The following is a 21703-nucleotide window of genomic DNA, read 5'->3' as shown; positions in this document are numbered from 1 at the left end:
GGTCGGGTCGTGGGTACCGCGACGCTACGCGAGTGATAGTCTCATTTCGCCGAGTTCAAGACTTAAACTCTACAGTACTGAGTTCGGACTTATAAGAATTTCAAGGCTACGCGAGTGATAATCTCATTTCGCCGAGTTCAAGACTTAAACTGCACATTTGAACTTATAAATATTTCAGCGAGTTGCAAGTGATAGCCTTATTTTGCCGAGTCTCCGACTTGAACTTTATAACACTGTGCATGGACTTATAAATTTCCCATGATTCACGAGTGATAGAATCTAGCCTTAGTTAAGACTGATTTAAACTTTAATGGTGATCTATTCGGACAGGCGTTTCAAACTTACATTTCTTACAAGTGTTTACAACCCATGATTAATTAAACAATCCGAACAGTCTTATCTTATCTTATCTTTAAAGGCGTCTAACATCGAGGTCATCGGCCAATCCGAACAGTGATAAATTGTGAACGATATTCGCCTTGCCAACTAATTGAAATATTTCGCAAATTTTGTGTGTCAGATTTGGTACTCTTTACAATGTGACAAGTGATTAATTAATGAATTGATTTCAATAAATGACTGTGTCATCGGACTTATAGAAATCGTGGGATTTTTTTAATATCTCGTGAACTCAGAGTAGACATTGGACTGTGATTAGTTTCAATCCCTGTACTATGCATTTAATCTGTGCAGACATTGAACTGTGAGTTGATGATAGACTGTGAAACGCTTATTTGAACTGTGCATTCGCTATATACAATGAGCCGTGTGTTAATGACTGACTGTGGATATTTATTTAGGCCGTGCATTCATGGTAGACATTGAACTGTGTTAAGAGATGAAACATGTGACTGAACCGTGCACTCGTGGCAGACATTGAACTGTGCTAAGAAGTGAAATACCTCTTCGAACCTTGCATTCATGCTAGACATTAGACTGTGTTTAAGGTGTACATTTACCGTGAAATTAAACTGTTTATTCATGACTAGCAATGAACTGTGCATTTAAACGGTAGGATTTCAATAGACAGTTTTTGTGTGATCATACCACGGACTGTGGAAGAGTGAAACCCATTTCATTTAATCTCAAATTAATGAACCGAATCGGTTTACAAATGAAACATTTTCCTGTTCAAGTGATTGAGTTAAAATTTCACGTAACCCTAAACAAACATTTTGTGTGTGATAATTTCAAACTGTTTCAAATATCACATTTTCTTTAGTCAATTTTATTGACATTTGATTACATTACACTACGAGTGATTCTTTGTTCAACATTCAAATCTGTTATTCAAGAAAATCTTTCCGCGTCCCAGGTGCCAATGTGTACGTACAGTCATAAGTCATTCTCCTTGCAACCAAATCTCAATGCTCACATTACTACGTTATCCCGATCTTCTGGACGTCGTATGGATATTCCAGAACTTCTAGAATTTCCATCGTGGAAGAAATCGTGGTTCCATGGTGTCGAGAGGAGACTGATGGTAGTACGAGGAAAGCAGCCGGATTTCGAGCACATCACCAGCCTGGTTGAGGAATGTGCCATTCCCTGCATATCTGATGTATGAAGGTGATATAATTTTGAACTGTGTTAATAAATTCAGAATTTAAAAAGAAAATTAAGAATCATTTCAAGACACCCTTCTTCCTCTGTAAGCTCTTCAATCAGAAACGGTACACGCCCTGCGTCTGACTCATGCTCTTCAAAGTACTGCATTTACTGTTACAATAGAGTATTCTGTTCTATCATGGAGCAATGTCTTACTCAGTGACTATTGAACCTTGGACCATATGAGTGGTTGAACGCAAGAGTGGCATGAGTCATCAATAACAACTTCCGAGATATTTAATGTTTTATGTTCAGTAGTACCCTACTGAAAAATCAGGTGGAATGGTACAGCATAATTTTTTGTCTTGTTAGGTAAAAAAAGGAAGGAATTTTCATGCGGAAATAATTGAATTGAAGATTTCAGTGGTATATTTCTCCTTAATATTGAATGACATAAGAACTTCCGTGGCTCAGTCGGCAGTGCACCGGCCTCTCACCGCTGGGTTCCGTGGTTCAAATTCTGGTCACTCCATGTGAGATTTGTGCTGGACAAAGTGGAGGCGGGGCAGGTTTTTCTCCGAGTACTCCGGTTTTCCGTCATAATTAACTCCAGCAACACTCTCCAGTATCATTTCATTTCATCTCTCATTCGTTAATCATTGCCCCAGAGGAATGCGACAAGCTTTGGCAGCCGGGGCAATTCCTATCCTCGCTACTAGATGGGAGCTTCATTCATTTCATTCCTGATCCGGTCGAATGACTGGAAGCAGGCTGTGGATTTTCATTTTCACTGAATGACATGACTCATGAATTCCATCATGTTAGAAATATTTTTTATAAATATTGAAACTAATAAACAATAATCATCTTAGATTTTAATCATGACAATGGCAGTAATATTATCAAAGACAGTTATAATATTAATAACAGGAAAATCATTATTAAAACAGGAATTTCGAAAGGCATCATTAAATTTGGAAAACTAATAACAGTAGCCTACGTACAGATATGAGATGTGTCTGTTCAAAAGGTGCTATTTCCACTTCAAGAAAAAAATCTGTAATTTGTCCACATGCTTTACAGTAGTTGAATACCATAGAATGCGATGATACAAGAAAGATGTAATACCTTAAAAGTTGTACCCTTAAGAGCGGCCGGTATCCAGTAATCGGGAGATAGTGGGTTCGAACCCCACTGTCGGCAGCCCTGAAGATGGTTTTCCGTGGTTTCGCATTTTCACACCAGAGAAATGCTGGGGCTGTGCCTTAATTAAGGCCACGGCCGCTTTCTTTCCATTCCTAGGCCTCTCCTATCACATCGTCGCTATAAGACCTACCTATGTCGGTGCGACGTAAAGCAAATAGCAAAAAAAAAAGTTGTACCATAGCCGAACACATGGGTACATTCCATGTGCCTTTTATTATGGTTGTGTCTTGCGTGTTCCCTCAACTATATTGCGGTTGAAATAACACCTTTTGAACATAGGCCTATACTCCTCATATGCGCATCGGAGGTAAATGGTACTAGGTCCATTTTATTAAGAAATTGTCCTATTTTCTGTATTTTCTGCACACTTTTCCGGGGTGCAAAACACTATCTCCTGTGCACAATAATAACCGAGCTAGCCAGTTTCAGATAAGTGGTACTAAATCCAGTACACTTCCAAAACACTCAAAAGAAATAGTCTAAAATTGGAGAAGTGGGTGTCAAAAAGCCGAATTGTAGTATTATGTAAAAAAGAAGTTTACGAAGTTCTTCAATAAAAGATGGGTAAGCGAATCATTGTTTCAGATCTCCTGTAAAATTTCATATTTGTGACATAGTGCTCTTTACTTCACCAACGGCCGTAGCCGTGTTGAAACATCGTACCCCGTGAGACCTCCGAAGTTAAGCAACACTGGGCGTGGCCAAGATTTGGATGGGTTGCCGCGCGCTGTTGTTGGTGGTGGTGGGTAAGGGAATGATAAATTTAATGTTATTTGCTTTACGTCCCACTAACTACTCTTTTACGGTTTTCGGAGACGCCGAGGTGCCGGAATTTTGTCCCGCAGGAGTTCTTTTACGTGCCAGTAAATCTACCGACACAAGGCTGACCACCGAACTGAGCCAGGATCGAACCTGCCAAGTTGGGGTCAGAAGGCCAGCGACTCAACCGTCTGAGCCACTCAGCCCGGCAAGGGGTAAGGGAATGGAGGAGCGGAAAGCAACTGGCCAGCGTATTGTACGTAAATACCTCTTTACTTCCGGAGTACAGATGTTCTAAACCTTAAATATAAACGCAGTAAAATGCTACGCGAACCAGCGAAAATAATAATGAAAGGAACATATCACTGCCAATGTCATTACATTACCATTACTGTAAAAAATATGAGAACTACTTTAGGTTATGAACTATGTGCCTGGAAAATATCCATCTTGCTCATATCTTGACCTGAGTACAGGTCAATTGCAGTAACATCATCATCATCACAATTTGTGTCCGACTCGTTGGCTGAATGGTCAGCGTACTGGCCTTCGGTTCAGAGGGTCCCGGGTTCGATTCCCGGTCGGGTCGGGGATTTTAACCTTAATTGGTTAATTCCAGTGGCCCGGGGGCTGGGTGTTTGTGCCGTCCCCAACATCCCTGCAACTCACACACCACACATAACACTATCCTCCACCACAACAACACGCAGTTACCTACAAATGGCAGATGCCGCCCACCCTCATCGGAGGGTCTGCCTTACAAGGGCTGCACTCGGCTAGAAATAGCCACACGAAATTATAATTATTATCACAATTTGTGCCTAGCGAGGCAAAAAAATTCATGGTGAATGGGTTGTATGAAGTTCAAGAGAGCCAACATATACTCATTCTGAGTAGTGATGGCCCTTCTATTGATACAGTTTTGCATTACCCGATATATGTCGATATTGCTTTGGTGGGAAATGGGAAAATTACTTTTTGACAATTTCGCTTTACGTCGCACCGATACAGTTCGGTCTTACGGCGAGCGGGAAAAGAGTTAGCACTACTGTATATCATCATCATCATCATCATCATCTGGTTACCCTCCAGGTTCGGTTTTTCCCTCGGACTCAGCGAGGGATACCACCTCTACCGCCTCAAGGGCAGTGTCCTGGAGCTTCAGACTCTTGGTCGGGGGATACAACTGGGGAGAAAGACCAGTACCTCGCCCAGGCGGCCTCACCTGCTATGCTGAACAGGGGCCTTGCGGGGGATGGGGAAGATTGGAAGGGATAGACAAGGAAGAGGGAAGGAAGCGGCCGTGGCCTTAAGTTAGGTACCATCCCGGCATTTACCTGGAGGAGAAGTGGGAAACCACGGAAAACCACTTCCAGATTGGCTGAGGTGGGAATCGAACCCACCTCTACTCAGTTGACCTCCCGAGGCTGAGTGGACCCCGTTCCAGCCCTCGTACCACTTTTCAAATTTCGTGGCAGAGCCGGGAATCGAACCCGGACCTCCGGGGGTGGCAGCTAATCACGCTAACCACTACACCACAGAGGCGGACTACTACTGTATATACAAGGTGATAAGACAGTGTTCCAGGAGATGTCACATTGCCATCGTCGGGAGTTATGATAGTGAACACACGTCTGTGGTAGTCTGCGCTGCGCTTATGTCATGGGTACAAAGATGGGATAACGAGCCACCGTGAAATATTGCGTCAAACTGGGGATTTCGGCCAGAGTAATTGAACATTCTTCGACAAGGATTCGGCGATGAGGCAATGTTTGGAGTGGTACATTTCACAGGTGGAAGAGCCTCCCTTGAAGACGAGGGGAGATGTGGAAGACTTTCCACGAGCATCACTCTCGAAAGAGTGAAATGAATTCGGGAACTTGTGCGTGAGGATCGTCGAACGATGATCAACGACATCGTAAATATTGTTGATGTGTCGTACGGGTCAGTGCAGACAATCCTAATGTCGGAATTTAAGATGCACGTTTCGCTTCCAAGATTATACCCCGACTGCTGATCGCTGAGAAGAAGGAACATCGTGTCGCAGTGTGCCAAAATCCCCGTGAGCGTGCCACGGATGATCTATCCTTCACGTCCAGGCAATCACCGGCGACAAATCTTGTGTCTACGGGTACGAACCTGAGACAAAGTGGCAATGGAAGGGCATATCATCTCCACGCCGAATAAGTAGAAAATGACACGCAGCTCAACGAAATGGGATATCGTGGATGAATCTTCTTGATAAGGGACTGGTGTTAGTAAATAGGTAAACTGGAATGGCGTATGGCTTTTAGTGCCGGGAGTGTCCGAGGACAAGTTCGGCTCACCACATGCAGGTCTTTTGATTTGACACGTGTAGGCAACCTGCACAACGTGATGAGGCTGAAATGATGATGAAGACGACACATGCACCCAGCCCACGTGCCAGCGAAATTAACCAATTATGGTTAAAATTCCCGACCCTGCCGGGAATCGAACCCGGGACCCATGTGGCCAACGGAGAGCACACTAGCCATTTAGCCTGACCCGGTCTAATGACTGGAAACAGGCTTTGGATTTTCAGTTTCTCAGGTCGAAGTACCTTTCTTCTTATTTAAAAGTAGGTACCTGAAATTTACTAATTGCAGTTATATTGCTGTCACATAAAGTACCTGCTGTAGTTATTAATATAAGGTCACCACATTAATGAGGCACTTAAGAGAGGTTACAGATCTCTTCATATGATCATGAGGGTATGTAGGGGTTGTAGTAAGGATGTAAAGGACAGGGCGTATAAGTCTCCGATAAGACCCCAGTTGGAGTATGGTTCCAGTGTAAGGGACCAACACCACGATTACTTGATACGAGAACTGGAAAAGCTCCAAAGGTAAGAAGTACGATTTGTTCCGGGTGATTTCCGACAAGTCCGCCTCTGTGGTGTAGTGGTTAGCGTGATTAGCTGCCACCCCCGGAGTCCCGGGTTCGATTCCCGGCTCTGCCACGAAATTTGAAAAGTGGTACGAGGGCTGGAACGGGGTCCACTCAGCCTCGGGAGGTCAACTGAGTAGAGGTGGGTTCGATTCCCACCTCAGCCATCCTGGAAGTGGTTTTCCGTGGTTTCCCACTTCTCCTCCAGGCGAACGTCGGGATGGTACCTAACTTAAGGCCACGGCCGCTTCCTTCCCTCTTCCTTGCCTATGCCTTCCATTCATCCCATCCCTCCACAAGGCCCCTGTTCAGCATAGCAGGTGAGGCCGCCTGGGCGAGGTACTGGTCAACCTCCCCAGTTGTATCCCCCGACCAAGAGTCTGAAGCTCCAGGACACTGCCCTTGAGGCGGTAGAGGTGGGATCCCTCGCAAAGTCCGAGGGAAAAACCGAACCTGGAGGGTAAACAGATGATGATGATGATGATGATGATTTCCGACAAAAGAGTATTGTTATTCTTTGATAGGGAGAGGAAATAGGGATTTCAGTATTGTATTAAGGGAAATGCTCGATAAATCTGCACAATATTTGAAACCTTTCAATGAAATGGCGTATGGCTTTTAGTGCCGGGATGTGTCCGAGGACTTCGGCTCGCCAGGTGCAGGTCTTTGGGTTTGACTCCCGTAAGCGACCTGCGCATCGTGATGAAGATGAAATGATGATGAAGACGACGACACATACACCCAGTCCCCTTGCCAGTGGAATGAACCAGTTATGGTTAAAATTCCCGACCCTGCCAGGAATCGAACCCAGAACCCCTGTGACCAATGGCCAACATGCTAACCATTTAGCCTTAAAGCCGGACAATATTTCAATAAATGGTTAAGTAAACAACTGATAGGAACTCTACCACCTGAGTGACAGTTCTAAATGCAGATTGATTGATATATGCTGAAATGATGTTTTGGTGATATGCCGGGTATTAGAAATTTATCAGGAAAACTCAGAACATTGTAGTTAAAAGAAAGATTATGCATAGAAAAGAAATACTAATAAAGAAATAATTCATTTTTTGGAAAATAATAATTTAAATTTCAAGCCAAGTTGTGCTTGTATAACATACAAGAAATATGAGTTACTTCAGTATGTTCTGAGGAAATTTTCATTAGATACTACATGATTTAAAATAGCGAGCAATGAGCGAGTTGGCCGTGTGGTTAGGGTCACGTGGCTGTGAGCATGCATTCGGGAAATGGAGGGTAGGAATTCCACCATCGGCAAAATGGTTTTCCGTGCTTTCCCATTTTCACACCAGGCAAATTCTAGTGCTGTACCTTAATTAACGCTACGGCCGCTACCTTCCGAATCCTAATCTTTTCCAATCCCTGAGTTGCCGAAAACCTTTGGTTTGTTAGTGCGACGTTAAACCACTAGCAAAAAAAGAAGAAATGCCTAGTGAGCATAGGAAAGGCCCGCCTCTGTGGTTTAGTGGTTAGTGTGATTAGCTGCCACCCCCGGAGGCCCAGATTCGATTCCCAGCTTTGCCACGAAATTTGAAAAGTGGTACGAGGGCTGGATGGGGTCCACTCAGCCTCGGGAAGTCAACTGAGTAGAGGTGTGTTCGATTCCCACCTCTGCCATCCTGGAAGTGGTTTTCCGTGGTTTCCCATTTCTCCTCCAGGCAAATACCGGGATGGTATCCAACTTACGGCCACGGCCGCTTCCTTCCCTCTTCGTTGTCTAACCCTCCCAATCTTTCCATCCCCCACCAAGGATCCTGTTCAGCATATAAGGTAAGGCCGCCTGGGCGAGTTACTGGTCACCCTCCCCAGTTGTATCCGCAGACCCAATGTCTCACGCTCCAGGACACTGCTCTTGAGTCGGTAGATGTGGGATCCCTCGCTGAGTCCGAGGGAAAAGCCAAACCTGAAGGGTAAGCAGATTAAGAAGGGAAGAAAGAGCATAGGAAAGTTCATGTCCCCTTAAAGCAGGGGGCTGAGCATAGATCGTGGAGGGTGTCCTTCGGACGATGACAGTTGAAGGTACATTAAACTATTATTATTTATTATTATTATTATTATTATCATCATTATCTGGGTAGTCGTCTCGGTAGGTGAACATTCACCGTCCGAAATCGATGTCGGAAATCCTAACTCCCTGTCAGTTTTGACGAGGACGAATTCTGTATTCTGTGCGTGCTTCATGTGAAATGGAGCAGCGAGTGCCACAATGCCAGCGAAAGTAGTGGGTAAGCTGGGAGGCTCGGCAGGTAAGTTACATCACGGTGTTACGGCCATGACCTCGCTTGGTGTCGGGCTGCAGGCGTCATTTGATGGTATATAAACCGGAGTGGTTGTTCGATAAGGCACACTCGATCCGCTCCGCAGACCGACACAACAACAACAACATGTACAAGCTGGTGAGTATCCAAGGAGACCTCGGTAGCACCGGAAAGTCCCGTTGCTTGTCCTGTAGATAACGTATTCACACTTATAGCCACGACATAGGCCTATCCTACTTTGTTTTCGAAATGTAATTCAGTTTAATAACAACCGTGTGCAGGCCTCTTGATTTTACACTATTTCGACGTTCCATTTTACTTTGCCACATGACAGAGTAAACCGGACCCCCGTTGAGCGATCTATGGCTGAGTTTTGATTAATTCTGTCGGATAAACACCAACTGTGTCACCAGAGATTTACATGCCGATATCTTACGACATGGAGTGTCGAATGGACTTCTGTCCTCCTTTCAAAAATGCGACTACCTCTACCGTGTTTCAACCTGCAGTCTTCGGTTCCATAGGACGGCACTCTGCCACTGATCCACAGAGGGAATTATAGTCAATAATAAGATCATACCAGGGAAAGTACAGTAATCAAGGGTCATTTCTATTCTGTGCATACCTTCTGCACTAATCGTTTCCAGATCACGAAAAGTTTAGTGGAGCTATATCGGTGGAATACTGACAATTAATCTAATAGAGTGATTGGCGTCAGGAAGGGGACCCAGCCATAAAACATGGCCAAATCCGCTAGTGCTACACATTTTGCACCTGCGACCACACAGGGTGTGGGGAAAAGCGGTAGAAGAAAATCTAGTACAATAGTAAGTTTACAGTTGGAATGAATCTTTTTATTTCGACAAAGCCGGGTTCCGTGATAACTTACACTCTCCACTGCCATTGTTATATTGCCATAGAGCACACAAATTGAAGGCCATGATCTGCAATTCTAGTTTAATAACGTTCTAACTTCAATCTAGAACCCTTTTGCACATATGCCTTTTTTATATCTATTAAATCGTATCGTAATCTGTTTACACTCCAGGGTCGGTTTTTCCCTCTGACTCACCGAGGGATCCCGCCTCTACCGCCTCAAGGGCAGTGTCCTGGAGCTTCAGACTCTGGGTCAGGGGATACAACTGGGGAGGTTGACCAGTACCTCGCCCAGGTGGCCTCACCTGCTATGCTGAACAGGAGCCTTGTGAGGGGATGGGAAGTTTGGAAGGGATAGACAAGGAAGTGGGAAGGAATCTGCCCTGGCCTTAAGTTAGGTACCATCCCTGCATTTGCCTAGAGGAGTAATGGGGAAACCACGGAAAACCACTTCCAGATTGGCTGAGGTGGGAATCGAACCCACTTCTACTCAGTTGACCTCCCGAGGCTGAGTGGACCGCGATCCAGCCCTTATACCACTTTTCAAATTTCGTGGCAGAGCCGGGAATCGAACCTGGACCTCCGGGGGTGGCAGCTAATCACACTAACCACTACACCACACAGGCGGACTATATCTATTAAATACAGTAATATATTTAGTGTCTTACCCTCGATCTTAGTGTCTTCTATAACTGTAGGCTAAAGTGACGTGCTAATTTGACACGTCTGTTGATAATCAGATGATAGCCGTGGGCCCTCAAGATTTTTGTTTCTTTTTTGACAATCGGCTTTACTTTGCACTGAGAGATATAGATCTTATGACAACGATGGGATAGGAAAAGCCTATGAGTTGGAAAGAAGCGGCCGTGGCCTTAATTAAGGTGAAGCCCCAGCATATGTCTGGTGTGAAAATGGGAAACCGCGGAAAACCAAGGCTACTGATAGTGGGGTTCGAACTCACTATATCCCGAATGCAAGCTCACTGCTGCGCGCCCATAACCGCTCGGCCAACTCGCTCGGTTTCCTCACATTTAAAGCGAAATCCGAACCACAGGGATATGATTTGTTCTTTCATTCAAATATCACGTGCATAGACCGGGAGTCGAACCTCGGCCAAGTGGCCAAGTTGGTGAGAAGCCAGTGGTTATGTCACTCAGCTCTCAAGCCCCTGAAGAATATCGATGACTCTTTGACTGCAGGTTGAGGTGACATGTTAGTATCTTATAACTTTAGGATATAAAGCCTCCTCTGACTGCAAGAGAGGAGGCAGTTTAGTATGTCCTCTAATAGTAGTATAAGAAGCATGTTAGTATCGCCACTGACTGTAGGATGAAGTGACATACTAATGCCTCCTGTAACTGTAGGATAAGGTGTCTGTAGTACATTCTATAACTGCAGGATAAGAGACATGTTGTCTCCTCCAACTGTAGGATAAAGCGACATGTTAGTGTAACTATAGGTTATATCTTTTTTTTTTTTTTTGCTAGGGGCTTTACGTCGCACCGACACAGATAGGTCTTATGGCGACGATGGGATAGGAAAGGCCTAGGAGTTGGAAGGAAGCGGCCGTGGCCTTAATTAAGGTACAGCCCCAGCATTTGCCTGGTGTGAAAATGGGAAACCACGGAAAACCATTTTCAGGGCTGCCGATAGTGGGATTCGAACCTACTATCTCCCGGATGCAAGCTCACAGCCGCGCGCCTGGTTATATCTTCTAATTTTATGTTAACATCATGTAAAGTGGTGTCTTCCACAAGTGTAGGAAAAATAGCGTGTTACTTTATCTCTCCTAATGGTGGGCTGAGGTACCACGTTGTTTCCTCATCTCTTTCAACTTGATGATGATGGAACATCTCTTTCAACTCTAGGTATACTCGAATGTTAAACTTGTCCCACTCTGCTGGGAAAGTGTTTCTGACGTTCAGCTTCCCAACCTTCCCTAGAAACGGTCTCGGAACAGAGGAAGATAATTTAAAATTATTTCCATAATACGACTCATCTACTAAACTGTTGAGACTACTGCACTGTACATACAGCAAATTTCATACGTGGTACCAGGTATAGCAGGGAGATATTTTCCTTTAAGCAGCAGGAAATTTTTATTTCATTGAACAGTTTTAGAGAACATAATTTTTGATGATAAATTATTTCCTTTGATTGTTCGTTGTTGGGGTATGATAACAAGTTACCGATATTTGTAACCCTCACACTAAGTGGGATAGGGTGATCAGCTTTGTGCCGTCAACTGTAAATTAACACGGTACTCATTACCTTTGATCCCTAGGCCATGTGTCTCTCTAGCAGTGGATATTTTGTATCTATAAGAAATTTCTCGATTTCGTGATGAGCAATAGAAACACACGTTCATTTTGGGTGAACTGAACTGCAGTCCTGCATAAACTGGTTTAGACTCGGTTAGACATCGACGAGCTAGCGAACAGATTGCGACGGTTGTACTCGGCGAAACATTTCCTAGCGTACCGGTCTTGCCCCTGCGTGCGCCGTCGCTTAGGAAGCAACACAACATAGGCTAGGTAACTGACTGTAGCCTAATGTAGCGTTTCAATATCGCGCAACTAACGGGGACAAATATGTACACAGCTGAGGTTCATTCTATTACTTACAAATTACTGGAGTTATTTAATTAGAAGAGACTAGTTCATTAAATTACAGATTTCCTCTGGTATAAAATTTCCATTTTTTACTGTTGTAGTATTCGTTCTTAAGTGAATAAATAGCTAGTGTCCATAGAAATTTGCAGTTCGTGACTGGTAACTGTAAGGTAAATGATATAACAACGGAGATCCATTCATGGTGTAAATTATTTAAATAATGGCATTTCAGTACTATCTTCGTATTATTATTGTGAGAACAAAATGGATTCATAAATGACTAGCATATAATTGAAAAAGAATTACGTTCTCATTAATAATAGCAATAGAAACGGAAAGAACAGCACACTCTATGACTATGCTATTTTTGTTAGTTGTGGGAGTAGAGGTATTATTATAGAGCAAACGAGGGAAATGCCTGATAGGTCACATTTGACACAGTCAGAAAGGACCGAATGTAAGAAGACTCGGCCGGATCTTTCACTGCAGTATACAGTGCAGTTTCACACAAACGTTTGATGGTTTGCCGATATAGCCGGGCGTCACATTCTTTAAGTGGATCTAAGTCTTCATACTCGATCAAGCAGAACTCTAATGCAAACACACCTTTGCTGTCTCCGCCAGGCAACCTCCATATTTTAAAGCATATCTTAGGATGTTAAACATTAGATTTTGTGAAATAACTTTCCAATTCTTATTCACTCTGGTCAAAGAATTTATATCTTCCCGGTCACTGGATCACTAGTCGTGGGTTCGAACGCGGTGGAAGTAGTAGGATTTTGAAAGACCATTCAACACCCCATGCCGTACGATATTGACACGAAAAGGAACTCTTATGGTATTTAGTGTTCACATAGAAATGGACGCACAGGCAGCCTTAATGCCATCAGATGAGTGCTCGCGTTATCTGAGTCCATACTATCATTAATATTAATGTATGATAGCAAATGATGCTTAATTTACCGGTATGTCAACTGTTCAGAGATCCGATAAAGTTCATATTTTGATCATTTCACAAACTGCACTTCACACCATTGGATAATTACGTATTTTGCACGTTAGACAAGAAAACAAGATGTTCTACTTATAGATCGCTAGTGTTTGGTCTGTCAGTACCATTGGTACCATTATCTATTAACATTAACTCTAAGACAGATGTATGTTGAGGATCTCTCTCGCAGGCGGAATGAAATAAATGGACCATCCTGTGAGAAATACTACAGTGTTTATTCAGAGGAATATTGTTAAAGAAAGAACAACAGGTGGTGGGAAAAAGCCCCACAATGCTACGTGGGGTGAGTTACAGACGTGTATTCTGTTCGTGCTATAGATGAATCTACTGCTCGTAACTTGCGCTGTAGACGACAAGAGACTTTTGCTGACGCTAAATGTATCCATACCGCCTCGATATATGTAGAGACGTATTTTCTACACACAATCGAAGGCCCGGTAGAACACGTACCTTTGCGCACATTGTAGCTTGTCCTGTAGTACCACAGCATTGTCGAAATTTTACAGAACACGTTATGCTAACTATTGTGATTTTTGTCAAAATACCATACCGGTCTGCATAAGAGCCTGCTTCGGAGGCCAACGCGCCAATAAAGACTGGAAAGCCGATGACAAGACAGTTTCGTTCGCCAGGACAGGCAACACCAACTCAAAGTGAATGTGGACATGAGTGTTATTTTATTTCTCGGAAAAGATTTTCCAAAATTATTCATAAACACCACAGTACCACTGGGTGCTACAGTAAAAGTACGGTATTCGGTTAACTGTAAGTTGTCATGTCTTCTTCCAGGTGATCCTGCCCCTCTTCTTCGCCGCCGTATCCGCTGGATACCTTGGTGGAGGTGCCATCGGCTACGCTGCTGCCCCCGCTGCTGTGGCTTACGCCGCCCCCGCCGTCCACGCTGCTCCCGTGGCTTACGCCGCCCCTGTAGTGAAGGCTGCTGTCCCTGTCGCCACCTCCTACGCTAACACCTACAAGGTCTCTGTCAGCGCTCCCGTCGCCTACGCCGCTCCCGCCGTCGTCAAGACCGCCGTAGCCGCCCCTGTCGCCTACGCCGCTCCGGTCGCCTACGCCGCCCCCGCTGTCCACGCCGCTCCTCTGGCTTACGCCGCTGCTGCCCCCGCTGTTCTCAAGGCTCCTCTGGGCTACGGTGGTTACCTGCACTAAAGACCCGCTTTATTTATTAAGTCTGTGTACATAAATCATTAATTTTATGACCTCATCTGCCATGAAATTTAAAAAGTAAACACATCAGTGAACATCAAGTTATGTCTCTTGTTTGGACCCTCTACCTTCCTTTTACTTTCCGCGCAGCTCTTGGAACACACACGTTCCACCTTAACAATCCACCCATACATTTTACATTCTCAGACCTAGGAACATAGTCCCATTTGATATAGCATAAGGAACGTAATCCGTCACTCCTACAGCATTACATTTCTGACTGAAAAAGTCACATGCTTCAGTTGAGCAAGTTTTATACAAAACGTCCCATTTCAATAAAACAAGGTTTTTACACTTGCATTTTATTTCAAAATATAATGTAGTCACACAATGTAGTTTTCAACGCTGTTTCAAGTCATACACAACACATAACTGAGAAAACTTACATTGTAATATAGAGAATGTGACTTTTGGTATTTACAGATGGAGAATATGAGTTCTGCGCTTTAATAGTTTGGAACCGGGCGAGTTGGCCGTGCGGTTAGACGCGCACGGCTATGAGCTTGCATCCGGGTGATAGTGGGTTCGAATCGCACTGTCGGCAACCCTTAAGATGGTTTTCCGTGGTTTCCCATTTTCACACCAGGAAAATGCTGGGGGCTGTACCTTGATTAAGGCTACGGCCGCTTCCTTCCAACTCCTAGGCCTTTCCTATTCCATCGTCGCCATAAGACCTCTCTGTGTCGGTGCGACGTACTGCAAAACTATTAGCAAAAAAAATAGTTTGCAGAATGTTGCTTTTGACACAAGCATTCTAGAAATTGTCAGACAAGAAAGCATAACTCAAGATAATATTTAGTAGTGTTTCGGGTGAAACAATTAAAATATCGGTATACGTTTTAACACAAAACTTTGTTTATTGAAGAAATAAATGTTTAAAAGCTATTCTCACAGCATAAAAATAGCACTTGAAAAAATACAGATTGTCACCAAACAGTTCAGTTTATTATAAAAACTCAGATCTGGAAACCCTGCAGTTCATATTTCTGTCAATGGGTTTAACACTTACATCCATTATAACACTGATTATTAATAAGAAATAAGAACATCAGATAAACCTTTCTTCACTCTTACCCAAACATAACCTGTTGCTGACTTTGTCACATGACCACATCACGTGACCAAAATAGAGGTCAGTATTGGCTAAGAGGAGATTGTGAGTGGAGAATGTTACTTTTGCTTCAAACCGTGATTCAACGTTGAATTTAAGTAGGATACTGCGAGTTTTGATGGCTTAAACAATCATAATAAGGTACATTTCAATGTAAAAAGTAATAATATATCGATAACTCATTTTCCTAAAAAGGTGTGCGTTAGGCCCTTCATTTGAAGGACACAGGTCCGCCAAGGCGACTAGAATGGACTGTACTCATTGGGATGATAAGTGTTCAGCCTGACGACTAAGCATTCACCACGATGTTCTCTGCCTCTCATAGGTGTTTCTTAGTTGGACTCAGAAGTGAAAGTTATCCCTGTTCAGCCCTCACAGCACGATTACAAACCCTGTATGTGTCTAATTATGAGGCAGAAAGTATACGCCTATAAAGCAAGAGTAGCCTTGTAGTATAGTAACTTGAAATAGCACGGCAATTTCAAAACTGAGCAGGTCAGTTCCACAACGTTCTAAGCAAACTACATTAAAAATTGAAACATACCAAGTTAATGTTACGCACTTCTGTTTTCTCTAGAAATTTGCGGAACCCACTTTCTCTGGTAAAAAAGTGCATTGTGTAGGCCAAGCGACATGCAAGAAAACTCCATCAATTACAACCCCGCCCTCCTCCATCCACTCAGTGTGATTTGTGTGGGCGTTATGTTTTATGTCAGGATTGGTCTGTTTAGTCATCGTAAACTGAGTTGAACTGGTCAATGTATGCAGGAAGAAGTTATACATACTCGGATCGAGTTACAGACGACGACGACGATGCCTAATCCACTTAATTACAATACTATGCAGGATGTAATTGTAAAAAGGTGCGTCCGTCTAATAGGTGATACAAGAGACCATTCTAAACAACCTAAGCGAAGAAATTGTCAACTATCTACAAATTTAAAAGTAGATATTAAACGTCCATGTTTTTAGGTTTTCAGTAGCTCTTCAGGCAGCAGTGGTAAATGAAGTCTGCTGCAGCTAGAGGGTGTGGGCAACTGATGAAGATGTATGTATGTTTTCTCTTTGCAGTGAGTTCTGCGTATCTATTTGCTCTTTCTTCTTTCTGCTTTGTATGTTGTCGTTGAATAAATATGGCTGGCTATGACACGATGTTTCATTTATGGTGTGCGGGACATTTTTGATGCCGAAACTGCTAATAGTGTACACGAAGTGAGAAGCTCTGGGAGTTGTGAAATATTCACGATCGTGGACGCTACGAGCATCTGCAACAAAGACGAAAAGCTACGCGACGTGCCGAATGACGCTATTGGACTACTCTCATGACTACGGTATAGTTAGCTAAGCCACAGGAAACCATTTAGGAATCGAACCCTCTCTAATTACTTGACCTCCCGAGGCTGAGTGGACTCCGTTCCAGCCCTCGTACAACTTTTCAAATTTCGTGGCAGAGCCGGGAATCGAACCCAGGCCTCCAGGGATGGCAGCTAATCACGCTAACCAATACACCACAGAGGCGGATTATTATTATTATTATTATTATTATTATTATTATTATTCTTTCTTTCCTAATCCGTTTACCCTGAAGGGTTGGTTTTTCTCTCGGACTCAACGACGGATCCCACTTCTACCGCCTCAAGGGCAGTGTCCTGCAGCACGAGACTTTTGATCGAGGGGATACAACTGGAAATGAGGACCAGTACCTCGTCTAGCTAGCCTCACCTGCTATTCTGAGCAAGGGCCTTATGAAGGGATGGAAAGATCGGGAAGTATAGACAAGGAAGAGGGAAGGAAGTGGTCGTGGCCTTAAGTTAGGTACCATCCCGGCATTTGTCTGGAGGAGAAGTGGGAAATCACGGAAAACCACTTTGAGGATGGCTGAGGTGGGAATAGAACCCACCTCTACTCAGTTGACCTCCCGAGGCTGGGTGGACCCCATTCCAGCCCTCGTATCACCTTTCGAATGTCGCGGCAGAGCCGAGAATCGAACCCGGGTCTGTGCGGATGACAGCTAACCACACTAACCACTACACCACAGAGGCGGCCCACAGCATTTATCTATCAGTAAAGATGTTTGAAAATAAAACTTAATTAAATGTTCTCCCTTTCTAAAGATGACTAAGGGCCGAATTCATAGTCAGCACTTATACGTAAGTGGAACCCTTAAGTAATAAGGGATCACTTATAGTAAGTGTTCACTTATGAGTTTGCAGATCATACATAGCACTTAGAGAGCACACTCACTGATACAGTAAGTATTCACTGGAGATGTGGCAATGCTGTATATTATGCCCATGCTTCCTGGATCGTATAGTTCTGGCTACCGAATAGTGGGATGGCCTATTGTGTTTTGTTTATCGAACGACATCGCGTGACCGTTGTTGCCATTTTTAGGTTAAAAGATCGTCTATATTGTATTTGGTTATCAGAATGGATAACAAAAGAACGAGCTGAGACGGCACCTGCAAGAACTTGTGTCCAAGTACATGCACATAATATAGAACAAGCACACCGACGCAGTTTCTCAGCAGAGTATGACTGACGTGGGTAAAACTTATTGTGGACGATGCAAACTACGAAAATGTCCAGTCTAATTTTCTTAATATATTTATTGTTATCCTAGCCCTTGAACCTATACAAATACTCATCCAAATGTAGAATATCTAGCCTTACAATGCTTTTAATGATTTGTCAAATATATCCGTAGCCCTTACGTTGAAGTAGGCCTAATTACTTCCCCAACAAAATGCAAACGATTTCAGAAACTTTTGATATAACCCGGCAAACGATTGGTTGATTAACCTGATATAATTAGCACAAACCAACCTAAAATAAATGGTGATAGTGCAACACGTTCATTTTTCTTATAACTCAGTATTGTTCTTTACTATTCTATAAGCCTACAGTCTTGATAACTTATAAACTTGTGACAAGTTTCCAATTAATTAAGCGAAATAATGAGGATGATTATAATAATTATAATAATAACCTGAAATTAAGAGGTGGCATAAAATCTCAAAACAAAATCTTCATTAATGGTGAGAGAGTGAGTCCTCCAGAGGTTATGTTCACTCTCTCAATCAAAAGAACAAGGATATTCATAACTGACACTTTACTAAAACGAAACCTTCTTTAAATTGTTGGTCAACTTACATTTCGACAGGATTTTTAATCTCTACTGTGTGCACAGAAAGCATTCGGCGAATTAACTGCAACATATTCAGCAAAATCATTATCCTCCATCTTGCTGCAACATAAGTGAGTCACGTAAGTGTGTGTGGGAGATCCTCGTATAGCAATAAGTGCTTATAAGGGACACTTATGTATAAGTGCTGTCTATGAATTCGCCCATAAATGTGGGCCTCGGAAGTCACGATTAATGTTACACGATAATTTACAAGTCTACTTCTGCCAGTGCAATTACAGCTAGGATTTTTTACGTAATCTTGATTATGAAGCTTTTCAAAAACCATTTAAAAATTTTAGTAGATTTTAAAGAACTTAAGTTCATTTTTTCCGTTTTATATCCGCCTTGACCTGGATTTTCCCGTACTGTTGCTAGGCATATTATATATTAAGGTGAAAGGAGCATTCGCAAGCAGTGCGCTTCTTATGAGTAAGAAATGTGTTGTCATTCTTGTTGAATCGATAAGATCTTTGTGAATTGAAAATATATCCACAATATTCTAACACTGATCCAGTAACTAGTAATAACTCTTCAGTTAAACACGATAGTTTTCCAGTTTTTAAGACTGTTATCTCTGATTTTCCTCCAAGAAAACCAGAAACTAGGCCTCAAAACAAAATTAACTCAGTTCCCCTCAAGCTGCAGCTGTTCCCCAGCTACCTACCTCGGAAATAGCCTGTCAACCATTATTAAGCCAAACTCAAGCTCCATCCTCTCCATCTGAAATTTCCAATGAGCTCAGTTCATGACCACTTATAAACATTTCTCAGACCCTCGCAAAAAGGCAACCACACGGATCTAAAAGGCCAATATCACTAGCCAGTAGCGAAACCACCAATATAAATGTCCTAGATAATGGAAAATCTTACTGAATCTGGCATCCAGGAACAGGTTAAGAACCATACGTCCATTCGTCCTTTAAGAAATCAAAGACGGAAATGAAAAACATAGCAGTGCTCAAGCCACTTAAACAAATTATGGATACTGAACCGAACTTCTTTCCCCTCAGTTACTTACGACTTCAAAGCTTCTTCGAAAACATTGTTGGGGTTACAGACATAACAACTATCGCATACAACTATACCCAAGACCTGGAGGGCCTAGCAAACGCACTTCAGAAGCTGTATCCTTACTACACTGACAAAGCCATCAAAAACAAAAGCACTAGAATAGAATAAAAGCTACTGAAGGCTGTTGGAAAAGATAAGAGATGTGCCAAATGACACTTCAGTGACAGATTACACCAGTGACGACACCGCCTCCCTTCAGTAATGGCTACAGCAATACCTCAGCTTTTCGTCGTCTTAAGGGCGGTTACAATACTTCAGAGGAACATTAGCGGTTTTCGACAGCAGTTTGGGTATTTACAGCTCCTAATTAGTAAACACCAACCTGAAGTAATTTGTCTATAAGAGACAAACTTTCGAGATAACTTCATTTCCAATTTAAAACAGTTCAATGTACAATCATAAAAATAGAATTAATGCATGTCATGCAAGTGGCGGAGTAGCAACTTACGTGAAATCTAACCTGTATCAACGAGAAGTATCTTTAACTACTGATTTAGAAGCAGTAGCAGCTGTAGTAAGTTTAACATCCCCTGTCTGTATTTGTAATGTCTATATTCCAAGCAGTTGTGATTTTCACAGTGATACGGTAGTTTGAGAAATCTAATATCCCAGTTACCTAAACCCTTCATCTTGATGGATGATTTTAACAGTCATAACAGCTTGTGGGGCTCTAATAATACAGATACAAGGGGAAGAGAAATAGAAAATGTTACTGTATGAATTCGACGTGACGTTATTGAACTCGACAGAGCCTACTCGCTGCGACCTAGCTCAAGGGACACACAGTAGTGTAGACTTACCCATTTGTACACCTGACATATCTAATCTGTTCAACTGGTCTGTTTATTCTACTCTGTATGGAAGTGACCATTTTCGTATTGTAATTAGTCATAGCAACTCTTCATCTAATTCTCAAACTTACCGAACAAAGTGGAATATGAAAAAAGCTAATTGCAACTGTTTATTTTTTTCTGCTAGTTTGCTTTACGTCGCGCCGACACAGATAGGTCTTATGGCGACAATGGGACAGGGAAGGGCTAGGAGTGGGAAGGAAGCGTCCGTGGCTTTAATTAAGGTACAGCCCCAGCATTTGCCTGGCGTGAAAATGGGAAACCACGGAAAACCATTTTCAGGGCTGCCGACAGTGGGATTCGAACCTACTATCTTCCGAATACTGGATACTGGCCGCACTTAAGCGACTGCAGCTATCGAGCTCGGTGCAACTGTTTAGAAATAAAGTGAATAATCTTTCAGATGGTCTAACATTACAAATGGAATTCTCTAATAAGCATATTAATAATATAGTTAGTGATTTCACAGTAGTAATAATCCAATCTGCGGATTCCTCTATCCCCAAAGTAACGAGAGACTCTTCGAAAAAATGGAACCATGGTGAAACAAATCTTGCAAAGAGCCTTTAAAAATAAGAAGCGTGCCTTTTATATTAACAAAAGAAAGCCAACTCATGAAAATAAATTATCAGAAATATAGAGCAATAGCTCGCAAAGAAATTAAACAAAGTAAAACAAACTCTTGGCTGACATTTATTTTCTCATTAACTGCTAAAGCTCCACACAATGTCATGTGAGATAAAATCAAAATATTAAGAGGCAAATACGAACAATCCCAAATTACAGCTCTCAGAAACCCAGTTTATGGATCCTACATAAATGATCCTCAACACACAGCTGATAAATTGATGAATACATTTTCTGAAATTTGCAGGGACAACAATTACGACTTTGAATTTATCCACGGATAGACAACTTGTAAAGTGACACCTTTAGAAGAAGCTTCAATTGACTCTGGTCAGGTTATTAATGATGCATTACAATTCCAAGAACTAATTATTGAACTTGACAAATGTGGATGATCCAGACCTGATCATGATGCTATTCTTTACGAGTTTTTA

At 42.6% G+C, this 21703-nt stretch overlaps 1 protein-coding gene across 1 annotated transcript; it reads left to right on the top strand.

Annotated features, from left to right (window-relative positions):
- Positions 1 to 8801: 8801 nt before the first annotated feature.
- LOC136863023 (cuticle protein 70, isoforms A and B-like) lies at positions 8802 to 14450 on the top strand. Its single transcript, XM_067139338.2, has 2 exons — positions 8802 to 8837; positions 13989 to 14450. The coding sequence occupies exons 1-2, from the start codon at positions 8826 to 8828 to the stop codon at positions 14364 to 14366; spliced, it is 390 nt and encodes a 129-aa protein (XP_066995439.1). The 5' UTR covers positions 8802 to 8825; the 3' UTR covers positions 14367 to 14450.
- The last annotated feature ends 7253 nt before the right edge of the window (positions 14451 to 21703 follow it).

The sequence above is a fragment of the Anabrus simplex genome, chromosome 2 (genome assembly GCF_040414725.1).
Source record: "Anabrus simplex isolate iqAnaSimp1 chromosome 2, ASM4041472v1, whole genome shotgun sequence".
Taxonomy (NCBI): Eukaryota; Metazoa; Arthropoda; class Insecta; order Orthoptera; family Tettigoniidae; genus Anabrus; species Anabrus simplex.
Note: the sequence above shows the minus strand (reverse complement) of the source record. Positions and strands in the feature narration are given on the sequence as shown.